The following is a 26,500-nucleotide window of genomic DNA, read 5'->3' on the forward strand; positions in this document are numbered from 1 at the left end:
CTCTAGAGAAGAAGGCAACAGCATTTTTAGGTATTTCTTTCCAAACCAATGCACCATAATCAGAGCTCTATTTCTGTATTTAAAGGCAGAAGGAGGTGTATTGTTAAAATGAAAAAATACTCTAAGTACACTTACATTGATGAATGTTTTGTGCTCTCTTCTTTTTTATCTATTGTCAATCTAAGTGTGACCTTAAAAAATGACTGTTATATTCAACCAAGTTGAACTATAATAGTTCAATTCAGCTAAGTGAAGGCAACATTTTTACAGCAATGATTTTAAGTCTGCAGAGTCCTACTAAACACTTCTTGAGAGCATAGATCCTTTCATAACTGAATTTATGTATATTGACAGTAAATTTGGTTTTAATATTTATCTTTTAAAGATACTTTTGAGAAAGTCCATCAATCCTAACAATCTAAAGCCTGCATCTCAAAAATCATCATTTAGCATAAAGGGTTTACAGAAAAACACTTAAAGCTCTCTTTCTCTCCTTATCAAAAATCCTGATTTAAGTACAGTAAGCAGAAATTACATTTAGCAACACTAAAAATGAACATATTGAATTGCCATTCCTCAGTAATTGGTTTGTGTTTCCAGCTGGTACTCTAAGTGACAGTATCCTTCAGATTCTTTAAGTAACCAATCCAAATCCCTAGCATTATAGCTATAGCCCCCCTTGCAGTTTCTGGTTAAAGAAAAAAATTCAATATCTGAATGTCCATAAGGAGACCTTTTTTTCTGGCAAAGACCTTCTACCTAATTTAAGCTTCACCTGCTACCTGAAAAGTCTGCCTTCTTTCAGTTCTCCTTCCTAGAGCATCATAAAACCAGTTAATTCAATTTAATATTGATTAGGATACAGTTGTTGATTAAAACCTATTAATAATCTAATCTGGTTGCTTTCTACATCTCTGAAAGCCTTAAGGGGGTCCTAGAGGTCTAGCTAAAAGGAAAACACTATCCTGATATTGATCCAAAAAAAGAAAAGTAATTTTATAAAAAGTTATGCTTTCCAATCCTCTTACATGACAATTAGCCTAACATTAGAAGACTGCTGTGGGAAACGTTCCTTCCAAGCTGAACCACAAAAATACAAAGTAGTCCTCTAGGGAGATGGATTCTCCCTGCAAGTTTGTTTAGGGAAAAAAAAAAAAAAAAAAAAAAAAAAAAAAAAAAAAAAAAAAAAAAACCAAAAACTAAAAAACAGAGAANAAAAACAAAAAAAAAAAAAAAAAACACCAAAAGCTTAAAACCAGGAAGATGGAAGCAGAACTTAATTTCCTTTCTAGTGCTAGAAAGATAAGTTATCACATAACTTATCATGAAGAACTTTCACCTGAAGACGCAAAAACTGAAGCTACACAGAGCTGCCTTCCTTCTGCTGAAAAATGCTGCCATCACTGTCACCAATGATGACAATTTTTATTTAGCAGTACAGATTCAATGAATGAACAAGTGAATTCCTTAAAAAATGCATTACCCTGAGTCCACGTTCACAGTGTATCTTTCATCTACAGTTCTCCAAGTTCTTTAAAAAGATAGTATTTATCATTAACACCAAACTAAACACAGTGAAGTGATTAACAACTGAAATCTCAAGTTCCCCCACAAGCACTATCACAGACTGGTGTGGTCATTGTGCTCCTCTATGCCTCCAGCATGCCAGTGCTCACCAAGCAGTTTTCACACCAGTTACTACTACATGAAATGTGTCTGTATGATTGGATTAGTTGTTCCTATAATCCCACGTACATCAGCAATTCCTGAGACTTGATTTAATGTTTTATTTTCACAATGTAAGTATGCACACATATATGGATGTGTGTGTACACATACACACGCATGGTTTAGAAAGTAAATCTGAGAGCAAGCACAGCATCCACAGTACATCACTCAAGGCTCTTACCTTCAGGTTTACCTAAGAATAAAAAAGATTTGGGATCAAGTGAAAATTAATACAAATCTCAAAAGAAGCAACAAAATTGAAATCCCTAACAATTAGTCAACACCAAATCCAAAGAGAATGACAGCCCCATCCCCAACTGAATCACGTGTCTTTTTAGAAAGGCATATTTTCATATAAAACTAGAGCTACTCAGGAAAAATCACTATTTACCCCATTACTGTATGAAGTAGTGTATATTACAAACAGTTGCACTGCTGAAGGATCTGCCTGTATTACCACTACAGCTGCAGCTGCTTTCTCTCATCTTTAGGTTTAGGTTGTTAGCAGAGAACAAGAAAAAACATCGCAGTCACAATAAAGCAGCATTTGCCACACGAGATGTGGACTCTGGGCGCTCTGCTTTCCCTGAACTCACCGTAGAAGTGTCCGAAGCCCATGCTGATGGCGATCACCAGCGCCAGGATGATGCATCTGTTGAGGCCGCTGCTGAACTGGCGCTGGCGCTGCTCGTCGCGGGGCGGCTCCGCCTCGGGCTCGGCCGGGGCCGCCCCCTCGGGCTCGGAGCCGGACACGCCGCGCTTCCGCGGGCGCCGCTTGCGCACGGCCGGGCTGCTCCGGCTGCTGCTTTCATCGCTGCTGGACTCCTCGGGGCTGGCCTGAGAGGAGAACACTGAAAAGCAACATACGGCCGTGGTTAAAATGCGTTCTGTGGTAAAGAGCAACCTGAGTATTAAGATCCGTAATATTTATGCAAAATAGATTTGGCGTTTAGCTTTGAGAACATTAACAAAACAAAATTAAAATTCTAATGATAAAGTTTGTGCTGGAAATTATGCAAGGAATGTGTGCTCTCCAAATTTAAAATTTAATATTTTTTTAAACTAAATAATAGAGAATCAAGAAATCATCACTAAAAAGCTGTATGGCACTTCTCCATACCTTATCATTCACTCATTACAAAGTGTTTCAGTCAGTCCTGCCTCCTAAACCATCTACATGTACTGCCCCTAGAAATTCATGTGAAGTAGAAACATGAAGAATTTAGTTTTCCTTCTCTTGCAGCTATTAAAACTGAAATACTTAATAATGAAAGAGCAATACATAATGAAAGACTTGCTATAAGAAGGCCTCCTAGAAGACAGACACGGTTTTGTTACATACCCTCAAAAAATTTAATTCTGTGATCTGCATGCAACTGCAGAAAAAATTCCATTACAGTTCCATTAATGTAGATATTAGAAATATTCAAAATCAAGATATAAATGTATTTAAATATGCAATTTTTATTACTTTTAATATCTACCATATACTATCTGTTAACATCTTTACCCACCCTTCAAAAAAAGCCATTTTCAACCACTACTGCACAGGAAAAAATCTACTCAAGTGCTTTTCTGTTTGTTCTTTCCCAACACTTCTATTACCTGACTGAAGTTTTGGTAAATGGGACAAGATTTGAGATAAAAATAAATTCTAACCTTAAAAAAATACCTTTTATAGAATTTTTGCAAAATTATATATTTGTATGTTCACGTTCTAATGGCCCAAAAGCCACATATTCTAACCAGGAAAATAACAACAGAGCTGTAATTGCTTGTTCCCATTTGTACAAATGTTTGCTGCATATACTGTAAATAGATTTATATAATCCAGTATATAAGTAATTACTATTTAATCTCCCTCCTTTAAAAGCGTAACTTTCAAGTGCAAGGTAAATACCAAGGGGAAGCAGTAGTAGGTGGGAAACTAGCTTTCAAGTGTCTATATTCTGTACCTAATTCCCACGTCTGGAATAATTTCAATGGGATCAGTGAAATCTCTAGCCATGGCAAAGTGCTCCTGCTTGGACACTAATTTTGCTGCTCACAGTCCCACAATGCTAACGCCCCTCCTAGAAATATGGTTGCTCATTCTCTTATCAGACGTCATTACTCAGAATGTAAAAGTACAAATATAGAAAGGCCGTCCTTGAACAGTTCACAACTGAAAAATCATTTGTTTGAGCAAAGCCATGCACACACCACTGAACAGACAAGAATACCAAGCAGTGCTAGCTACTATCTATAAAATGCACTACCACTTAAGATTCTTCACTTAAAATAAATTACAACTTGAAAGAAGTGATTGCGTCAAGCTCAGGAAAGATTATCAATTAGTATCTGGAACACTTCTAGGCCCATGGACAAGAAACATGACAGATTATGAAAGATAACTTCCTCCCTTAATAAAAAGCTCCATTTTAGTAAATCAGTCAAACCAGACCAACCAAGCAGACTTTGTAATAAAGACAGATCATTTAAACAGTGACTCGGACATGCAGACACTTATGCAGCTTAGTAGAGAAGGACACAATTTTAGACCCAGTCATTTAAGCAGATGCCTACTTCCCAATCCTGGAAAACAAACATTCAGAATGCATTCCTAGAATACAGAGGTCAGACATTATAGAGAAACATACAGGACAAACTTAGTAAGAGGTGTTTTTCTTGCTCATCTGTGGGGCTTTTTAGGATTTTTCAACAACCAAAGAAGCTTACACACATGGAAAATGAAAGTGGTTGAGGAAAAAGCTGCTTCTAGCCAAATGGGAAAATTCTTTGATACACACTGGACAGCAAAGAATAGGAAAGGAGAAAAAAAAAAAGACAATCAGAAAGAAAAATGCTGTAAGATAGTTAGAGCCATTCATAAGCACTTACTGCCAAGTTGTCAACAGCAATTACACTTCCAGGCAAGAATGACACTGCCTTACAGCTGCTGTAAGAATTCAGTACAAAGCTGTGCTCTAACAGTATCAGGATGGAAAGGACTACAAATGAAACAAAGTGTGACCACAATAGCAGTCCAAAATCCTAGTTTCTACTGTGATTTTGAAGTGTCAGATCTATACCAGAAATCAGATTAAGTCAGTTGACATTGCTGCACAGACACAGCAGCATATAGGTACTTCTGCTGGCTGAACTTCATTCATGAAGCAATATTAAAACATTTCTGTTTACGTGGTGAAGACAGCCTAAAAAGGAATTGGTTTGCAAAAAGAAGTGGCAGAAAATCCTTGTAGAATGCTTTAGTATCTACATTAGGAAGAATCTGAGGCTCATCCTTTTGCAACACAAAAGAACACTCAACAGGAAGTGGATGGCAAAGATTTCTGTTGCCACTTTTTGTCACCTCTAAAACTTCAGCATTTAAAATACTTGGAAAAGTACTCCTGACATTTGCTGCAATACTTGATCAATTGAATGCACAGCACTGAAGGCCATGCTGAAATCAGCTTATGTTAGAAGGAAGAAATTATTTTTGCCAGTCACATGTAGGCTTGGAATCCAACAAGAACTATCCATTGAAACAATCAAGCACACACATTCAAATGTATTACAAACCTTACTGATGTCTGCTCCAAACCTACATGCAAGGTTAACATCTTTTTAAAGAAGCACATAAGACACTGAGAGCTTAGCCAAGTTCTCCAGTGAGGATTGGCTTTCAGCATCTGTACGAAAAGATCAAGTCAGCTTGCTATCAAAAATTGTAAGAACACTCCATGCAAGCCTTAAGCAATCAGCTTTGCACAAGCTGATCAAATTTAATCACACCACCTTGAAAAGGAAGACTGCGAGATACATGCTCTTTCACCTCATTTCCCCATCCCCTTACACAACCAGGAATCTTCCACAGCTTCTCCAGCCAAGTGACTTTTGTGTACAAAAACACAGGGGAAAAAAAAAAAAGACACTTTTAGAACTCATCCCTAGAATTAAAAAACAAAGTCAACTAAATCTTAATTTAAAAATTAAGTCAGATTCCCCAGAAGACTTAAAGAAGGTGACAGCTTTGTTACAAATCTTCACTGATTATAATTAGATCTTAAGCTGTCACTTTCTGTTTCCAGTGGATACGATGCAGATACATTAACATTTAATGATGCTGTATCCTACTCTAGGATAAAACAGTATTTTAGGTAAAATCCTTCTTGTATAATAAACTTAAGTTGAAAGATAAAAATCAGCAATGCAAAGGTGTCATAGAGAAGAAAAAGAACAAGAGATTACAAACAAGCAGTCAAAAAGAATTATAGAGGAAGACTAGAGAACTAGAGAACAGCAACAAAACAGGAAGTCTTTGGTTTGGATTTTTTGGGGTTATTTTGTGGTTCTTCACTGGACAAATATTCATCCCCTTCCTCCTGATTATAATGCACAGCTTATTTCAGCCAAGCACTGGGAGTATCTTAAATACATAAATATACACTACATAGCTATGACAAAGCTTTTGTAGTCATACTGCTTAGTCCTCATGGCACCAAAAATCCTCTCCCACTTGCTAGTCATTTATGCCAATTCTATATAAAGCCCAAAATATTGCCAAGAGAAAACCTACAGTTATTCTGTGAACTAAAAGTAATTTTAATTCTCCAAGATATGCTACAAATTAACATTCCACTTAAAACAGTAAACACTTAATGAGAGAGATTGCTTTCAAATAAAAAGATTGCAGACACACATTTAGACAAAATTGCAGAGCACACCTAGAGTTTTTCTAGAGACTGCAAATACTTGGATATGTACTCAACAAAATTATTATTTTTTTCCTCTCTCCACAAAAAGTGGGCTCCCTAACCAAAGACTGGTTTTTTCCCTGGTGACACTTTTGCACACAGTTGCTTAGGACTGTATTGCTCTTACCAGTTTCTACATGGGAAAATGCATATTGACTGCTAGAGGAGGAACCCATGTTAAAGTCCTCTGAACTCTGAGCTTCTTCACCATCAGCTGGAGCTTCCTCCTGACTCTGAGTTTCTTCTGGTTTTGGAGCTTCAAGTGTAACGATGTCAGAATCATCACTAATAGTTCCAATGCAGGACCCATCATCAGGAACTTTTTCTTTATTTCCCTAGGGAAAGGGACAATGTGAGAATTATTCAGACACAAAAAACATGAAGTAATTAAAACAAACAAACAAATAACCAAAAATTGTTGGAACTTCAGGAAAGGAAAAATGAGTGTCTTTATTTTAATGCCTTCAAAACATTTCTTGACATTGACAGAAGGGGCTTAGAGAAGCTTCTGAATAATATAGTCTGTAATGTAATTTACCTCTGGAACTGTCTGAGTTTCCACAAAACCAGATAGAGTATTATCTACTGCTGGGATCTCTTCATCGTGGCTGCACTGATCTGTATGAATAAAAAGAGGAAATAAACAAGCAAACAAACATGGGATTAAAAGCAGCAACCATAAATTATGCCCATACCCATATAATATTAAAATAGAGTGTCATAATGTCATTTTTTACGAGTACAAGCATTGATGGCTCCTTCCAAATTATTCTTATTTGATCTATGACATTACTAGGGAATACTTCTTTTATCAATAACACTTCTAAAAACTATCTTACAGCAACACTAGTGCACATTATTAGAACACATCTAAAGTATGAACAAAATTAAAGACATTCTATTAATTTTACACATTTCAGGAAAAAATACTTTTATAATAAAAGTCAATGATTGAATATTTTCCATAACACTGGTGAAGCAAATACCCTGACAGAGATCCACTAAGCACATAAAAATCTATTGAAAATACTGATTTTGTGTCAATGCTACAACAAATATTGACCTATTTAATGAAACTGCTCCTCTTTTAATATCTTACCTTGCACATCAATTGCCTGCTCCTCTTCTTGCAAAGAAACATATTCTTCTGAAACAAACTCATGGTTGTCATTCGTGCTTCCATTTTCTGAGGTGACTGTCTCTATGTCAGAACCCTGAAGATGAAGAGTTTAAATGGACATTACAATTACTGGGGTTTCCAATAGTAAAGTAGGAAGAAAGGGTTACAAAGAAAACAGAATATTAGTAATAAAAACAGAAACAGAAAAACTGAGCCTTTAAAACTGAAGACAACTTTGAGCAAAGAAAAGCAAGTGAAATACCAACAAATCAACTAGTGTGAAACAAGTATTAGTGTGTAATACTCAAGAGCAAGGTTAAAAAAAGTAAGATGAGGACAATTCTAAAATGACAGCAATTTAGGCATTAATTAACACCTACACTGAGTATTTTAAATAGCTATTTTTATTATCTTTGTTAGACCTGTTTATTAAATGGAATTTAAAGAAATAGAGGTTTTGAATGTGGGATCTAATTCTTGCTCCCAGGTCCATCTATTGTATGCAAATACACACACCCTCCCAAAAATGGAACTTTCAAGCACATCAACACAAGCTCCAATAAATACTGCTACCAGAAAAAACTATGTATAACTTTACTCCATCTCAATTTCCCTGAGAAATTTTGAAAGGCTGCTTATATAGTACACCTCTGACACCTCAAAAACAAATATTTATACAAACTCTATATTGGATTTCTGTCTTTAATCCAGAAAGGAGCCTTCGTTACCAGTCAGCTGCCAGGCAGCAACAACACCAGAGCACAACAGGAACTGCAAATAAAAAACACCAGGAGACTGCAGAGTACTAAAGTCAAGCAATATGCTTGACAATTCCAAATATTTAACTTTTATATTGAAATTTTTGTTTAAAAGTACTGATGAGACACCAGTAAGGTTATCAGCAAACTACAAACACGCAAAACATAACTGAAAAAATACTAAGTCACTCTGATCCATAAATAAGTTGAGCTGTTTTTGTAAACAGAGATAGTTATTTTTGCAACAGCAGGTGTGAAATTACAGTAGCAGCAATACTTCCAGATCAGTTTCCCTGGATGCCTCATTTCAGGACTCAAGCAAACCTGTATGCTTTTGTTTTTACAGAGCCTGTACTTCAGGAAGATTAGACACCGCAAAAAAAGAATTGCATAAGATAACTTTGTAACATTATTATAGAATGTATGTTTCTTTTTTAAAGGCTTCAAAAATTAACTGCTTTGGTAAACTGTTAAACACTGTGTATCTTTTTTTTCTTTTTTTAAACACTTTGTATCTTTTATCCTTTTGACTACAAAAGTATCACAACTTTGATGTGTTTTGAAGAAATTCACCTCTCATATTTACTATAATTTTAGTGAAATCTCAGGAAAGAAAATATGAAGTTATTTGTGGGTTTTGGGTTGGTTGGGTTTTATAGATAGGTATACAGGTTTATTATGTGATAATTGTTCTCTGGTGTGACAGAACCACTATGTTCATTTCTGAAATTGTGAATAAGAAGAACAACAACATTTCAGTTTGCCCAGGCTCCACAAGAAGAAAAACATCAGGAATATTGTTTAAAACAGATTGTGATTTTAGCTAAAAACCCAAGATAACGGGCTGGCTGAGTACATGGTAAGCCATCCTTTTCTTAAAAACACACAGGTGGGAATGCATGATCCATTTCATCTAATGCTGGACCTTCATCACTCTTCATCTCAGCAACAGCAAAGAGGTCAAGAAAAGATATTGTCACCTCCCTACCCTCCTACACAAAATTAGCAAGTCCTTTCTCAGGGGCAGTCCAGCAAGGCAGAGCACTGCTTCTCTGTCCAAAGCTCACACTCAGTGCAGGACACACAGCTGCCAGCTCCCTGCAGCCACAGCCTGACGACAGCCACCTCCTGCCCCTCAACTCACTGCAAAACGTGTCCACAAACAGATTCCACTGTGTCATCAGCAATACAGGTCACAACAGTATGTGAGAAAATCATACTTCAGTACTCCAAATTTGTCTAACCCACCATTCTAGGCCTGTACTAAATATCCAAATCAATTCACTGCACTATACAGAAGTTCACATCCCCCCCTCCCTGTGTAATAGCTGTGTGAAGGGTACCTGGCCATCCCATCCATTCTGCTTTCTTTATGCTCATATTCAAAGCTGTCCTACCAGAAGAATGCTAGTAATGGCAGCTCTCAAACACCAGTGTTGCCCCATTTTTATTTCACTGAAACAGGGATGAATAACTGGGAACACAAAATCTCCATGTCACAGAAATCTGTTCTGCTTTGACTAGACAAATCCCAGCCATCCTACAATCTTGTGTTATGTAAACTTATTTAGACTGAATAATTCATTTGCAGTTACAGTGTAAAATAACCATCCCAAGAATGACAATAAAGTATGCACTTCACAGCTGAATAACTCAACTGCTGAACTCAACCTCTAAATCCTTTTACTTTTATCTGTGAGTCCAGCAGCCTGTTACACTCCTGTAGCCCACTTGGCCTTGAGGAATGGAGTGCATGAGTTTTCTGTTTCTTTTGGTGACAAGATTCCCAACCTGTCATCCAGCCCAAAACAAGGAAAAGAAGTTTTAACCACCTCTCAAATACCACTTTGCTGCCAACAGAAATGAAAGCACAGCCCAATATTTATAAACTTCAAACTGTATCACTTGTGACACGGAACTGTCAAAACATGAGTGCAATCACAAGTTGTAATAGCTTGGTTCCAAGTTACCCATTTTCATTATAATCTGCAAAACAGGGGTGTGTGCAATGAAGAACAGATGAACACTGTGCATGATCTTCAGCCATTTTTTCCTACTTTCCTCCTCTGAATGAAACATCTCAAGTACAGGTCCTTGAATTTTTTTCTGAGGAAGACAATGAGTAGATGCAGGCAATATCTAAGCGTCATTCCAGGAAAACTGTCAACCCATCTGTCCTGGGGATTCTGGCTCAATGGCCTCCTCAGTTTACAAGACAATGCTAAATACATAAGAACCAAACCAAACAAGCAAATCAACCCACCCCTCCTACACTCACGCATCAGCCAAGATCTGCAGAGATCCAGAAATCCTAAGGACTAAAGGAGGAAAGGATACTGGATACCCAGACTACCAGGAAGGGCTTCTCAGAGGTTCTGAGCAACTCAGGCCTGCCTTGTCCACTGTAGGAAGGCAAGATAAAACACTTTTCTTATCTACATTCACATGTCTGCACCTGAGCAGGTGTTGAAGGCACCATGTCAACCAGCGCAGTCAGTGCAGTCATTTGATCAAACCTAAGAGCTGACCTTGCCGTGAGACTCCTGCTCTCCAGACTCCACTGACAGCACTGATTTCATCCACACAATGCAAACTTTGAAACCAACATCAGAGCCAGACACCTGTCCCATGACAGTGGTGGAAAACACACTTGTCCCTATTTTAATTTTCTATAAGGGAGACTATGTAAGGACAGAGGGCTGTTCCTGAACAGCCACTGCTGAAATTAGCATCAGATACCTTAGTGGTAGAAAAAACTTGGGAAAATCATGGAATCATTCCCTTCTGCACAAGATATTTTTCCTGCCCAGTATTCCCAGCTTTCTTTGTTTTGGTGAGGGTAAAGATTTATCAGGAGGACAAAAAATACACCAGCAACGACAGACAAGTTACATAGAATGCTAATGTTTTCAGGCAGGGTGGAACAGCAGAATGCATGCCACTAAAATTCTACCAGCTCTTCAAAGTAAAACCTTTGCACAAAAAGAAATTCATTTAAATATCAAAATTTGTATCAACTACAGTAAAGGTATACATTTTTTTAAATAGTAGTTTCATGATTTACTTCTAAATTGCTCTTCTGTATTCTCTGTTGGTATGCAAGATGCACACAAAACAAGAATTAAACTGAAATAGTATTTTACTGCATACAGATAGCCTTAAACTGAGAGAACTTTACCAATGTGAAACTGGGTACCTCGTGATTGATGACAGTCCAGCCGCAAGATGAATCACTGTCACTGGAATTTTCAGACATTTTCAAAGCACACTGCAGGTAAAAGTAGACTCTTTTAATATGCAAGACACACAATTTCACAGCTCTATTGGAAAAAAAAATAAACAGAAGAATGGAAATCACGATGTTACAGAAGAATACATTAACACAAAAAATGCTATTCTGGAATTGAGGAAAAAAAAAACAGAATAACAGTTGAGAAAGAAAATATATTCTTTTGTATTTATTTCCTACTACCTTCTTTATACTTGGAGCAAATATAGCTTTGCTAAGCACATACTTATTTCAGCCAGCCAAAAAGCTCTTAGGCTAGACACACACACACAAAGCTAGTCAATAAATTAATAATTAAAGTTAAAATTTGTTGAAAGCATCATTGTTTAAGATATTAAATAATTTCTGCTTTGCTACACGCACAGAAACTACAGTTTATTCAAGAAAAACACTGAGGTTTTTTTTTTGAGAATAAACAGATTAGGATCTTTTGAAACTAATTTTCTTCAACTCCTGGGCAAAACCAATGTTTCCTGTTTCTTTCACTCCTTTCAAGTACTCTCAAATACACTGATTCTGAGGAAAATTGAGAGCACCTGGCAACTACAAAAACAGAACGAAAATAACCCAAAGTATAATTTTTCTTTTTTAAATATTACCAGATGACTGGTAGCTACTTTCAGAAGAGAACTGTCCAACTGGAGCTGCCTGTATGTCTTTTCTCCTTTTTAACAGGAATTTACCAGGAATACAGAGTATTCATTAACACCATATTCAGATCAATTTTTCAAGTCCTTAACTAGCAAAAAGACTTTATAAAGAAGTTTAAAACATTCTTTGTTCCTTGAAAAAAAATACTGAGTTTTCATATAAAATTTATTATGGATTCATCTTGGTGGCAAAAATATTCCCAAAACGGAACAATTTCCAATCAATTGCCTGTTATATTATGCATCAACATAATAAAACAGCCAATGAAATCATGTTCAATAAAGCTTTTATCACAGAATTTAAGACACCTGCTTTATTTCCCACTCTGAGTTAATTCCAGTAAGAACACAGAGGAAAGCATCTGTGTATTTAAATTTATTTGCTCTCTACTTTATTATCAATCCTGTCTTCACTCCTGGTTTCTCAACACAGAAATTATACATAAGACTTTGAATGACAACATCTAAGTACATCAGTGTGGCTTGAAACTGGCACAACAAAATATAAAACCTCCAATTCCATTTAGGTTTCTCACAAAACACAGTAAACATTTGTCTCATATCTCTGCATTATGGTAGTTACTGCATGTTTTTCTAAGATAAAACTATTTTCTCATCAACTTCTACTAACATATTTACAGTTCTTTTGTAAAAAAAAAAGGCAATGGTGGCAATCATAACAACAGTTTAAGCACAAATATTCACTAACAATCAACTTAGGTATGAAACTTAGAGAAAAACTGAATTTCTGGTTTTTTTATAAAGCCCTACTTTGAATATGGTTGTCATTTTCCTGTAGATATTTTCCTTCCTTCATTAGTGCTTTTCCTGGAATCTCTACCACAGAATGTCAGGTTGGGAGGGGGTGGGAAGAAATCTATTTTGGTTTGAGTTGTTTGGGTTTTTTTAAATCACACTGCATACAAGGATTAATTTTTTAAAAGACTTTATAAAGAAGTTTAAAAGATTCTTTGTTCCTTGAAAAAAAAATACTGAGTTTTCATATAAAATTTATTATGGATTCATCTTGGTGGCAAAAATATTCCAAAACTGAACAATTTCCAATCAATTGCCTGTTATATTATGCATCAACATAATAAAACAGCCAATGAAATCATGTTCAATAAAGCTTTTATCACAGAATTTAAGACACCTGCTTTATTTCCCACTCTGAGTTAATTCCAGTAAGAACACAGAGGAAAGCATCTGTGTATTTAAATTTATTTGCTCTCTACTTTATTATCAAACCTGTCTTCACTCCTGGTTTCTCAACACAGAAATTATACATAATACTTTGAATGACAACATCTAAGTACATCAGTGTGGCTTGAAACTGGCACAACAAAATATAAAACCTCCAATTCCATTTAGGTTTCTCACAAAAATGTTTCTCACAGTAAACATTTGTCTCATATTTCTGCATTATGGTAGTTACTGCATGTTTTTCTAAGATAAAACTATTTTCTCATCAACTTCTACTAACATATTTACAGTTCTTTTGTAAAAAAAAAAGGCAATGGTGGCAATCATAACAACAGTTTAAGCACAAATATTCACTAACAATCAACTTAGGTATGAAACTTAGAGAGAACCTGAATTTCTGGTTTTTTTATAAAGCCCTACTTTGAATATGGTTGTCATTTTCCTGTAGATATTTTCCTTCCTTCATTAGTGCTTTTCCTGGAATCTCTACCACAGAATGTCAGGTTGGGAGGGGGTGGGAAGAAATCTATTTTGGTTTGAGTTGTTTGGGTTTTTTTAAATCACACTGCATACAAGGATCAATTTTTTTTTAATTGTGACTTATTTTTAAATCATACTTCTTCAATCATCAAAATAACAAATGCCCAAATGGCAAAGACTAAGTTCTAGAGTTGACATGTGACAACAACATCTGCTTGCTGTCATTAATTACTCTAAATTTGACCAGGCAGCAGCAGCAGCAGCATTCCTCTCACAGGAAGGTAACTCCCAGCACCAGAACTCATCACCTGGCAGAATTACCCCTGGCTGCCTTGCAAAATCTGAAGTGAATTCTTAAAAGACAACTTCAGGTCACCAGTACAGTTTGACACCAGTGCATCTTCAGATTTTGAAATCCTGAATTGTCACAGCAGACTCTGTGCTGGACATTGCAACATCTCTGTTCCTCCAGCTAACTCAGCATTTCACCCCGGACCTGGTGAACACGACAGAAACACCATCCTCCTCTCCCTCTCCTGCCAAAAACACACTGACAGGTAACTGCAGAAACCCAAAGGCATCTTCTGTTCTGAACATACAACCATGGCTTTGGGCTCCACATAAACACCTGTCTTCCTATCCCAAACAAAAACTTCAGGACCTCCCTGGGTACCGACATCACTAAAATATATTAAATAAACAAACAGAGAAACAAGCAGACAAACAATCATTTCCTATTGCTCGCTCCTCTTGATAAAATGGTCTTGAGTTAGAAGTTATTTATTTGCATTCAACCAGAATACTACACTAATAGTGTACACACTAATATATAGTATAATATATATATAACTAATATAGACTATATATATACCATAGTATACTATATATAAGATATATATTATATACTATAATATATACATAACTAATATATACTATATTAGTGTAATAGTACAATAATAGTTTACTATTGTATTAATAATACAACAATATTTACCTGCATACAGGTGACAAACCACCAAAATAGAAAATATTTTTATATTCGTATTTTAATTAATATTTTAAAATAGTAAATATGTAAATATTAATAAAAAATAATGGAATTTTAAAATATAATAATCAGAAGAACACTAAGGTTTATGTTTAGAACTGCTAAATTGAGCCAAATTACAACAGATAAATAGCTTGGCATCAGACTGAAGGGCATCTCTAGGGTAAATGTATTCCTACAGGTATATTCAGCAAACATACACATGTAAAACAGTCACCAAAATTAAAGCACTTTATTACTCAGTGACATCTAAAAGATCAAAAAGACCTACAAGCTTTAATAAAAAAATTACCCAGGTACAGTGTTCCTAAACTTCAACCATCAGCTAAACAGCTTATTTCTGTAACAGATTAATAAAATGCACATAATCATAACTAAATTTGAGGTCAAATTCAAACCCCTAAGTACACTGAAAAAAAAGAAGACTAATTTGAACCCAATGGCTAAACTGACCCACTCACAAAATCTTCTCTAGTTTGATTCTCCAGCAAATGACAAAGACCCAAAGAACCAATATGCTTCTCCAACCAGCCTAAAGGGGCTGGAAATGCTGCCACTGTCTTACTGAATGCAACTTAAACAAAAAAAAAAAAAAAAAAGCTTTGAGGAGGAATTAAAAAGAGATAAAGCCTTCAAACTTCCTACTGAATCAAGATGACACTAATGGGTTCTAGTCCAATAACAGCAGGGATAACTGGAAGATGCACTAGGGTTTTACACATCTCCTGTATGCCAGGCCAAGCCAGAAGGGAAGAGTGGGGAAAAAACCCAACCAAAACTAATCCCGTGGTGCACTGGTTTTGTATGCTCACCATGGATCTTCATTACCACTTTTGACATCACCTTCTTAATTTCTGTCTGGACAAATTAAAAACCCATTATGCTCAGAGTTCAATCTGTATGTATTTGGGGAAGGTGGGCAGGAACTGAGAAGAATTAACTATTTTCTTATCCTTAGTGAAATGTAAAGCAGAAGCATAAGGTGGAAAAGCTTACAACCATATGTATTGTTGATAACACAATACCAAGTTATCCCAGATATGTATATAAAAATAAATCTGAGCTACCACATCCTATTTATCCACTGTGAAGCAAAATAAATACCAGTCTTAAACAGAAGAATCACTCCAATCTAAATAAACCCTTAAGCTCAGTCATCTAAAAAAGGGATTTCCTAGACTAAAAAATTAACCTTCAATAAGCATTGACAAAGATGAGTAATGGACACCAAGAGGAAAAGGAATGTGTTCTACAAAGTTTGCTATGCTGTCATTCCAAGTAAAAACTCTCAGCTCTCTTTTACAATTGATTCTTTGTTGCACCGCAGAAATTAAAACAGGTTCAGTGCTATTACACTTCACTATTCCCATGGAAGTTTGTTATTTCTACAAAGTGGTAATTTCTTCCCCCAAGTAACATTCTTCTCCAAGAATATATTTAGCAACCCATATTGAATATAGAATATCTCCTTGCTACGAAGGAAAGACAAAGGTGTTTTCTCCGAGCCAGACTCCCGCAAGGCTGGCCATTCCCGGCTCAGTCCCCTGTACCGCGCAGGTGTTCCTGGAGCGCACCTGAAGCAGAGCGCGGCTCGGCGCCAGCGCAGTTAAAGCGCCAGGACGCTGTTTATGAAACAGAGCACCTTGCATCAGCCGCCGAGGCAGCGGCAGACGATGACAGAGAAGGAAGTTGGCAAACGCCAGCGCCCAGGGCCGGGGCCGGCACGGCGGTGACCGCCGCCCGGAGCTCGCTCGCCCCCCGAGCGGCGCCGCGGCCCCGCTCACCCGCTCCCCGCACTGGGAACTGCTGCCCTGCCCCGGCCCCGGCGCCCCGGGCTCTGCCCCGCTCCGGGCGGCCCCTCCCCGCGGCAGCCGCCTCGCCTCCCGGAGCTCCCCGCGGGTCCCGCCCCGGGCACCGCCATGGCAACGCCGCGCCGCAGAGCTCGGCCCGCCGGCCCCGCGCGTTTGTGCCGGGCGGAGGCTGCTCGGAGGCCCCTTCAGCGCGGGGAGCGTTGTGCCGGAGTAATCACGGGAGAGCCGGGCACAGGGACAGCCGGCTCTGAGGGGACGCTCTCCGGTACATGCCAGTAACGCTTGTACTAAGGGAAATGAAAAAACAAACAACCACCACTCACATCCTCGCCCCCAAAAAACCAACCTAACGAACACCCCAGAACATGCCGTTCTTGAGCAATGTTTGCTCTGACCACAAACAGTTGACAAATTTGAAATGCTTTGCCCTGTTAGCTGAAGGGCTGACTGAGATGGGTTTAATAAGATGCATCTTTCTCCCATTGCCAGTGTCTATTCTCTTTAGCCCTCACTTCCCCTCAGTAATTCTAAAAAGAGCAATATCTGTAAGTATAGCATTACAGTCAACTGAGGCACTCAAACTGCTGCACTGCCCTCCTTCCAGCTGTTATAAAAAGTGTTTTCAGCCCCTTCCAGTGCAATGCAGCAGTTTTCTGTAGGAAACCAGGGGCAGCAGCTCTCCTACCAGACACTTCTGACTCAAGTCAGCACTCCTCTCAAGGCTCTAAGTAAAACAGCTGGAAGCAATGCCTACCACCTTCTCCCTGATACAACGCCATAAAATCATAAAATTTGCACACAATAATATATATATCTGCATGATAAATACTTTATTACAAAGACAGAAATCAGTCATAAATGGTATTCAGGAAAGAGACTGATGCAGAAAATTCAGAAGTCTGCTAAAACTGCTGCTGAAAGAAGTGTAGTTGAAATGGCCCCAGTTTGGAAAAACATTTAACAAAAAGGAACTGCTTCAAGTCCAGGGTTTCAGATTGTCAGAGTAATACAGAATGCTAACAAAAACCAAAATACAACAACTTTGTATCAAAATGCTACATCTAGTCATGTTTATAATACTATAGTTTCCAATAAGATATCCAATCTTTTACCAATTTTGTAAGTGTCCCAAGTGAAGCAGAAAGATAACACACACTGAAGAGAAATAAGATTCCTTCTGATGACCTCAAAGGCATCAAAGATTCTTTTTTATACTTTTTTTTAATTAAGAACTTTGCATTGTTCCTTGAATTAGATGTCGAATCTTCTCAGCATCTTTTTCTATAATTTTATTTTTAGGATCAATCTTGAGAGCTGCTTCATAATCCTGGAGGCCTAATATAGACACATTAATAAGAATATAAATCAATAATGCAAAAGCATTCTCTTTAGCTATCTGGAAATAACTACTCCCCAGTCATATGCATAAAGTATTGACCTTGAGATTTGTCCTTAAGTGAGATGGCATCAGAATTACATTAGTTTAGCTTCCATCAGTAAATAAACTTATATTTTGTTTATCTTATTTTACAAAACATTGTAGTGGAAACACTCTACCACATAAATATTTCCAGGTTTTGAGACATGAAAATAGAGCCTCTTCATTCATGGACATATACACCTATATACGTGTGTGTGCATGAGGGGACTGTTCTGAAGAAGAGATGATCCTGTGTGAAAATATGAACAAAAATGACATGAACTGTGAAAAACACAAGTAAGGTAGTAAAATCTTGCCTACATTAGTCTTTTTTATAAGGTTTCAAAGTGCAAATGAAGCTGTAAGGGAATAACCAAGTGAGGCCTAAGTAGAAAAAGGTAAACAATGGCCAAAGCTTAGCACTTCAACACTGACATTTTGAATATTCTTAAATTTCTATTATCAGCTTTCACTTGTAAATTTGCTTTACAAAACTAATCTGATACTCTTGAGGAACTGAATAGGGACACTGTAAATTCAGTTATTTTCACACAAATCACATGTACTTGATGAATCATTTTACTCATTAATATGGGCTTCCTACCACATTTTACAAAGATGTTACTAAGCACTTAAAAGTATTTTAGAAATATGTCAGGTTATTTTAATATCTTAATGGAGAAACTCCTTAAATTAAGAATGCAAGCCACTTTCTCAAACTTGAAAAATATTTTTCAAGTATCCAGTAAATTTTAAAAAAATTAAAGAATGTGGTATAAATGTTCATAACAAATAGACATAGACTGCATAGACCTCCTTCAAAGTCACTCCTGAAAACATAAAGGTGTGAGCAGGCTCACTGAGCTAAACTTGCATGTCACTATAAGTTCCTGTGCATGTTTTCATAAAAGCAAGGCCTCACCTTCAGGGTATAATTCCAGCTGACAAAAAGCTGTTCCACGTCTCACATGGGCTTTCACTCGAGCGTTCTCATTATCAGGAACAGGAGGTGTCAACAGCTCCAGAGCCTTTGCAGATGACAACACCCAAAGTATTTATAAGTAGGTTTTCCATAATTTGGGGGATTTTTTTCTAATTTACAAACACTTCTCTCACCTAATTACTATTATTATACAGTGACATAATAACTATTCAAAAAGAAATAGAAAATAGCTATTCAAATTTAACTATAAATGGCTTGTGACTCTAGTCATTAAGATTTGTATCCATCACCCCAGTTTGCCACCTACAGTTACACTGCCATGGCTAAAAACTGATAAATTCCATGTTAAATGTTTATTGAGGTCAAATAATGTGTCCTGTTTTCATAAATCATATAACCTATCATGCTATCAAAAGAAAAAAAAAGGTAGCACTAAAAAAACATGTGTTTTACTAGTAGTTACTGGAAAAGGCAAGATCAAAATCCCCAAGTTTCAAGACTCAAGTACTTATTAGTTCAAAAAATAATAATTCTTGGAAAACTTTTCCCACATTATTCAAGTGCCATTTGAGATCATTCCTCTTGTTGCACAAATAACAGCTGCTAAAACATCAGAACAATACAGCCCTTCTTTGAAAATGTTCAGCTTGTTGGAAGTTTTTTAAAGTATCCTGCTCATCACCACCACTTTTTTTTTTCCTTCCAATCAAATGAAGCACACCACAACATAATAGAAAATGTATGAGTATACTTTGGTTTTGTTTTTGTCTGCTCCAAGTCATGGGTTTTTTCAAGTGTACATATTGCTACAATATTTTTATCCATTAAGAAACATATGGCCAATATATGGCCATTTGTCACAAATGTGTGGAAGCCTGGTTTAGGGTTTATTTTATTGTTGTTCTGTTTCAAATTTCTGAAAGTTCATTAATCACTATCAAACTTCAATATTTCACTATGGTTTTGTTATATCAATTTTGAATTTTAAGACTTTGAATTGCACTAATATGTATTTACAGATCTGCTTAAAACAGAACCATCACAGTAACACAAATCACATTAATGCAAAAGATGACAGCCTAAGCTCCTGGATTTTTATACCTTGGAGGAATCTTCGATAGCTTTGTGCAAATTTCTCAGTTTAAGGTGGCAAGCAGCACGGTTCAGGTACAGCAGAGGAAGTTTATTGTTCAGCCTCACTGCAAGGTTATAGGCATTTACAGCCCCAAGGTAGTCTCCCATTGCAAACATTTTGCTAAGTATTAAACAAAAAAGTGAAACATGCACTTTAAAGAAGGGGGAAAATACAAAATAAAGACCTACTTATTGTTAACTCATTTTCAATAATTTGAGGTTTTAGCATCTTCTCCTTTGAAATGGCCCTTTATAGCCTTTTCTGAGAACAACATAACTGAAGTTCAGTACACCTTGCTGCTGACAATATAACTTAGACATACACAACAAAAATAGTCACTGCTTACAAGCAATGAAGGATTGTAAGAGTGGACACATTTATGTAGACACAGGACTAATTTTGAAAGCTTTGTATATCTGATTATGATTGCCTAATCAAAGCTTTCTGTATAACACAGCTATATAAATAAACAAGTATTTGCATTAAGTCCCTAAAGTTTATTTTACACAGATGTTTAATGTCTCACTAAAAAAGTACAAATGACATTAAATCCACTTAGGTATAATAGTGCATTGCCTCAATTTTCTTCAAAGAAGAATATACGTAATGTGTTTACAATGATTTTGTCCATCATGAGCTTAAACAATTGCATCTCATTCTATCAGATTCTAACCCCATAAACTGTCAATAAAATTCTAGTACGACTACCATGACTACTCTAGACATTCATCAACTCTGTCCAGAATAAATAGAATATACCAAAACTGAACAGTAGACAAACACCATAAAACTAATTCATTTTTAATACATCTTCAAGTGGAATATAACTTACTTTCCTTTGTCCTTTAACCAATCTGGATTCTTCTCCTCTTCTTTTAAATCTTCCAGCTCAGATAAATCAGAATTTATTATTCTTCGAGCTTCTGCTTGTTTACGTAGCCACTGCAAATACAAAATGTGCTGGTATTATTTCTGAAGCAAAACATCAAATCCAAAAAAGGATTTTATTTTCATCTCTTCACTCATACTTATCAAAAGAATGCTATTTACCACGTATTTCAGACACAGGAAAATATTTGATAGCGTCCAATATGTAAAACTTCAAAGTTTTCCCAAATATTTTATTACCATGGGAAGTCAGCTTACCACATCTCTAATACATTTTTATTTACTTGTTTGTTTTGATCTTTCAAACTTACTTTGTGTTCATTGAATCAAGCTCAAAAGAGCCATGAGCTTATTTTAAGATGGAACTGAAAGAATCTTAAATATAAGAGTTAGGACACTTCAAATTTTGTACTTCAAGGAATTAAATTAATATTGCTGCCTTTTCTCCCCCTCCCAAAAAAGGAACATGTTATTTATTAATCTGCATGATATGGTGAAAAGAATTTTTGTATAAAATTGTTTCTTTATATGTTAATTTAAATAAGACTGCCTTCCTTGGAAGATGAGGATATTGCACAGGTAACATTCCTTGGCAAAGACACTATTTTTGTATTGACTGAATACACAATAATTAATTCCCCAGCTTACCTCCTCCTCTTCTGCAACACGAGATTCTCGCAGAGCTGTAGGAAAAACTCGTGGTGTAAAGTTGACTTTAATTGTAGCAGCAGCTCGGGGAGCTGGTAACTGCTCTTCCTTTAAATTCTGTGAAAATATACTACAGGAACCATGACCTATGGAAAGAGTTAGAGCACTAGAAATTAAAAATTAAGTAAGATATTTCTCTGGTTTTCTACTGAAGTCCAAAGTACACCTGACTTAGAAATGGGACACTAGAATTAAACCTCTAATCACCTGAGAAAAGCTTAGACTTGGTCTTCTGAAGGGAAGGTTCAAACAATTTTTCTTCCTAATGTAGCAAGTAAATAAATGGAATTATACAGCATCTGTCACAAATGAACTTAAATTCCTCTTACACCTCTCTCTTTGTTGTTAGTATGATGCTGTGAGAGGGCAACAATAAGAGCTAAAACTACCCTATCAAATCAAAGAATTAAATGTCTTCTGCTGATTTAGCTCCCTGAATTGGCTCTCCATGGATCCAAGACACAGGACAGAGAGCACAAAAGGAGATTGAATATTTCCATGAAATCCAGCAGTTAGGTAACTTTGGGTAACAGAAACCCCACCCCCAGGAAGTCTGCATTACACTGTGAGAAAGGCTTTCCAATTTACTTTTCTAAAGCTTAGAACAAAACCCACCCTTGTATTTCCAAAGACTTCAACAAGAGCTAAGAACTCATGTGCTTTAGCTCAATATTGCCTGAAAACAACAATTTTAAAATAACTGTGAGCTAAAATAACTTCAGTTCAGTATGGTGGAGACAAAGGAATTAGAAACATCTGGGAATAATGTTATACCCACACTTTAAAGAATTACTAAGTACAGTTCAATTATACAACCTCTTGTGGATTTGAGTCTTGTCTTAGAACTTCCTTCATTAGGAATCCGAGTTTTGTTCATTTTTTCATTTTTTTTCTCTTTTAATGGCTCTATTTCTTGATGTAATTCCTCTTTTTTTTGTATGCTCTTGTATTTATCACCATCTTTTTGTTGGTTTTTCCATAACTCCAACTCTTTAGCGACCTTCTGCCGTTCCTTTTCTTTTAGATCTTCAATTCTTTTTCTTTCTGCTTCCTCTAGCTATTTGAACAAAAAAAAAACCAAAACAAAACAAAACAAAACTTCTAAGAGATACATAACATCTGATAATACTGACTTGACTAAGTTAAAGTTACCATTATTTTCCCAGTTCCAAGCATAATGTAACCAATAATGTGACCATACTAGCAGAGTTAATTAAGATGCTTGAAAATTACTGTGAGAGTAAAGATATCTGATCAGCTTTTAGAGGTCTCATCTTTAAACTATTTCACTAACAACCCTAAGATACAATCCAGACTTATTCAGAAATAAGTTTTACTTTTAAACAGTGAAAATCCCAGCCATGTTCCAATGTAGATCTCTGGAAAACACAGAAATGTAAAATACATGTGATCATCTGAATACACTCTTTCTAATTTCTCCTCTTTGAGATTATTACATATTTAGAAGAGGTACAACATTGCTACTAAGAAAGTCACTAACTGTAGTTCTTTCTGGTCCATGTTGCATATGCAGTCATAAAATTTCATTGCATGCTCAAAAAAAAATCCTTTGAACACAAGTGACAGGACCAGACTTTTTATATACTTAAAATTTTAAGAACATATCTTAAAATATAAATAAAAAGCAGAATAACAATGACACAAACACACAAAAGACAGAAAAAGCAAGTCTGATATAAAATACAACAAAGAATAAGTGAGAATTTTTAAATCAGTATTTTTTCACAGTGCTAAAGGACTAAACACCTGCAAAAGCCACAAAAGACTACAGTTTTGCCAGATGACTGTACTCTCCTTGGAACAGACGAGAATCTGAGCTTGTCACCAAAAACTTTCATTATTACTCACAGAAAATGGCAACTTCTAAGCACTTTGTCAGTAACATTTTCATATTTGGTCATAAATAGGTTTAAATGCAAAGAAATAACAAGGTTCACCACCATTACAATAAAAATTGGAACTTTTCATATTTTTTAACATACATTTAACAAAGCATCTGCCAGATTAGTTGGTAGCTGTTTACATGAAAGTCTTGCAGAGCTTCTTCTAAACCTACCTTCATTGTGGCCTCCAAAGCATATTTTTTGTGTTCCTGTTTTGTAATTTTTTTTGCTTCAGTCTCCTCTTTTGCCTTTTCTTGGGCTTTTACAACAGCATTCTCTCTCAGATATTGTAGTTTCTCCTTGTCAGCTTAAAAAAATAAACTTAGTCATTTAGGCCTGATGTTCTATTGGTATATATTATCGGTTAATGAAAACATGATTTCTTCTGCTACTTTGGCAAAACACAACATGATTACAGTTTGACAAACCAGTGTCTACCAAGCCCATGTGTAAAAGAGAAAAATTAAGATTTGTTTAAACACAAAATGTAAATTTTACAAGAAATATTGTATTATTTCATACACGTTAGCAAGAGTAGATATTCTTCATTTTCATATACTTTCTATTTTTAATAATGAACAAGATTGAACTGAGCAGATATCTACCAGCACAAGTTTCACAGCATGGTTTCCTTACACACAGGTAAAATGTATTTTCTACTTTTCAGAGTAGAAAACTTACCATTTGCTAGAGTTAGGGAATCCCACAAGGCTGGTTCTTTTTTATACAAAGTGAAGAAAATGTTTCCATTTCCAATCTTTGCTGTGCTGTTTGTGTCATCAATAGGAGCATATAAAACGGCTTCAAATAAAAAGGGAGGGATGCTTACCTACAAAAATATAATTTGTGCTAATATTTACTATTTTAAATTAACTCTCACATATTCAAAACAGAGCACAAGCATACAGTCAACCTCAAGGAACAGATACTATTGACAGGACTAATTTGCTTTGTATCCACTGCGGAGGTTTGTAGAAGCCCAGAGAAGGCGCTTCCTTCCCGTTAAGGGTGGGTCGGCACAAGGTTATATATTTCATTAATGAGATTGAAAAAGTCGGTTCTTCAGCACCCCAACAGAAGCCGCGGATCTCAAATTTAGGATTATTCACAGTAGAAGCAAATGTATAAATTCAGTCCAGCTATGAGAGTAAAGGCAGCTGGCACCTGTTGAGCGGCAAGATCATTAGTAGGGAAGGAGCAGTGGTAAAGCCATTATGTGCCGCAGGACGGGCGTTTAGCAGCCTGCAGCAGACAGAGGGGGATTATAAAAGATAAAGGTTCTGCATTTGAAGAATTGCCATGGTGCACGGCGCGCGTGGCCCTGAGCAGAGCTCCGGAGCCACCCGCGGCAGGAGGCCCGTGAGGCGAGCGGGGCGCGGCCCCACCTTCAGGTACTGCTCGCTGCAGAAGATGTTGGCGGGGGTGGCCCGGGCGCCGCGCAAGGGCAGCGAGAGGTACACGGCGGTGAGGGTCTGGCGCCAGCTGTGCTCCCGCAGCCACACCGGCATCGCCGCGGCCGGAGCAGCTCCAGGGCGCCGCTCCCCGCCTCAGCCCCGCGGCGCACGCCGGGAGCTGTAGTCCCCAGGGGCCTGAGGGCCGCGGGCACGGCTCTGGTGCCGGCAATCACAGCTCAGCAGAGCACGAAGGAACGCAGCTCATGTCATCCATGAACGTTTCTAGAAAGAGACAAACTGCTGGTAGCGTAGAATTTCTGACAAAAACTATCAAACGTTAGTTTTTATCAAAAACTAACATCTGGCCCAGCCTCCCTGTTAAGTAGGGTCATCCCAGAGCACATAGCACAGGATCGTGTCCCGATGGTTCTGGAATTTCTCCAGTGAGGAAGACTCCACAGCCTCTCTGGGCAGCCTGTACCCACACAGAAGTTCTTCCTCAGCTCAGGCAGAACTTCCTGAGCATCAGTTTCTGCCTGCTGCCTCTTGTATTGCTCAGAACCCCTGAGAAGAGCCTGGCTCCATCCTCTGGTACCTCCCTTCAGACATTTACACACGCTGCTGAGGTCCCCTCCCTGCCACCTCTCCTTGAGGCTAAACAGGCCCAACTCCCTCAGCCTGTCCTTGGAAGAGAGATTCTCCAGACCCTGAAAGAACTTGGTAGAACTTGGTCCAACTGTGTTGGACCTGCTCCTGGATCTCCATGTCTCCAGTACTGAGGAGCCCAGAACTTCACACAATACTCCAAGAGTGGCCTCACCATGGCTCAGCAGAGGGCAGGATCATCTTCCTTAACCTACTCTGGCAATGCTGGCACTGAAACTTCCACATGTCCCCTAAAAATAACTGGGTCATACAGACAGCCCCACGCTATTGCTGAGCAATATTGTCTGCTGTACTGTCTCTGCCAAAAACTCAGGAGGTAATTTGCACATTACCACTCCAAGTTTCTCAAACAAACTGTAACACTGTATCTGCCAAAATAAAGTCTAGTACATTGAAAGCAACTGCTTCTGGAGAATGTGGCCTGAAAGATGAGCCAAAGACAGCTGGATAAAAATTAAGGTATGTTTAAGTTCCTCAAAAGTATATAATAACCTAGAACTATTAGGCAAAATCCAGAAACAAAAAGTCTAGTTTTCCCTCTTTCTTTTAAAATGAGACCAAGAATAATGGAGTTTAACATGGCTCACATTAGCTAGTATTTCTGATGTGTATCACT

At 37.2% G+C, this 26,500-nt stretch overlaps 2 protein-coding genes across 8 annotated transcripts in view; both read right to left on the reverse strand.

Annotated features, from left to right (window-relative positions):
* The window catches only part of CCPG1 (cell cycle progression 1), a 21,840-nt gene extending 5,232 nt beyond the window's left edge, over window positions 1-16,608 (reverse strand). The window contains exons 1-8 of one of the 5 annotated variants that reach the window (XM_041468919.1): window positions 16,590-16,608; window positions 11,542-11,613; window positions 7,567-7,681; window positions 7,006-7,085; window positions 6,595-6,802; window positions 5,509-5,604; window positions 2,325-2,579; window positions 1,910-1,921 (exon numbers count right to left, since the gene is read on the reverse strand). In XM_041468919.1, the coding sequence (XP_041324853.1) occupies window positions 1,910-1,921; window positions 2,325-2,579; window positions 5,509-5,604; window positions 6,595-6,802; window positions 7,006-7,085; window positions 7,567-7,681; window positions 11,542-11,601 (826 nt within the window). In that variant the 5' untranslated portion in view covers window positions 11,602-11,613; window positions 16,590-16,608. Of the gene's footprint in view, window positions 1-1,909; window positions 1,922-2,324; window positions 2,580-5,508; window positions 5,605-6,594; window positions 6,803-7,005; window positions 7,086-7,566; window positions 7,682-11,541; window positions 11,666-16,589 lie in introns of those variants that run through there. The other 4 variants (XM_041468924.1, XM_041468920.1, XM_041468923.1 and 1 more) reach the window with 4 other exon arrangements.
* On the reverse strand, window positions 11,611-25,373 carry DNAAF4 (dynein axonemal assembly factor 4). Of its 3 annotated transcripts, none has more exons than XM_041468930.1 (9): window positions 25,210-25,373; window positions 24,506-24,653; window positions 23,998-24,131; window positions 22,737-22,977; window positions 21,861-22,006; window positions 21,157-21,266; window positions 20,291-20,444; window positions 19,169-19,274; window positions 11,611-11,665 (listed from the first exon to the last, which is right to left on the reverse strand). In XM_041468930.1, the coding sequence occupies exons 1-9, from the start codon at window positions 25,330-25,332 to the stop codon at window positions 11,658-11,660; spliced, it is 1,170 nt and encodes a 389-aa protein (XP_041324864.1). In that variant the 5' UTR covers window positions 25,333-25,373; the 3' UTR covers window positions 11,611-11,657. The 3 variants fall into 3 exon arrangements, with proteins under 3 accessions (XP_041324864.1, XP_041324862.1, XP_041324863.1); XM_041468928.1 differs by lacking the exon at window positions 11,611-11,665 and adding an exon at window positions 17,667-18,161; XM_041468929.1 differs by lacking the exon at window positions 11,611-11,665 and adding an exon at window positions 18,078-18,496.
* Window positions 25,374-26,500: the final 1,127 nt, after the last annotated feature.

The sequence above is a fragment of the Pyrgilauda ruficollis genome, unplaced genomic scaffold (genome assembly GCF_017590135.1).
Source record: "Pyrgilauda ruficollis isolate IOZ18807 unplaced genomic scaffold, ASM1759013v1 scaffold23, whole genome shotgun sequence".
Classification (NCBI taxonomy): domain Eukaryota; kingdom Metazoa; phylum Chordata; class Aves; order Passeriformes; family Passeridae; genus Pyrgilauda; species Pyrgilauda ruficollis.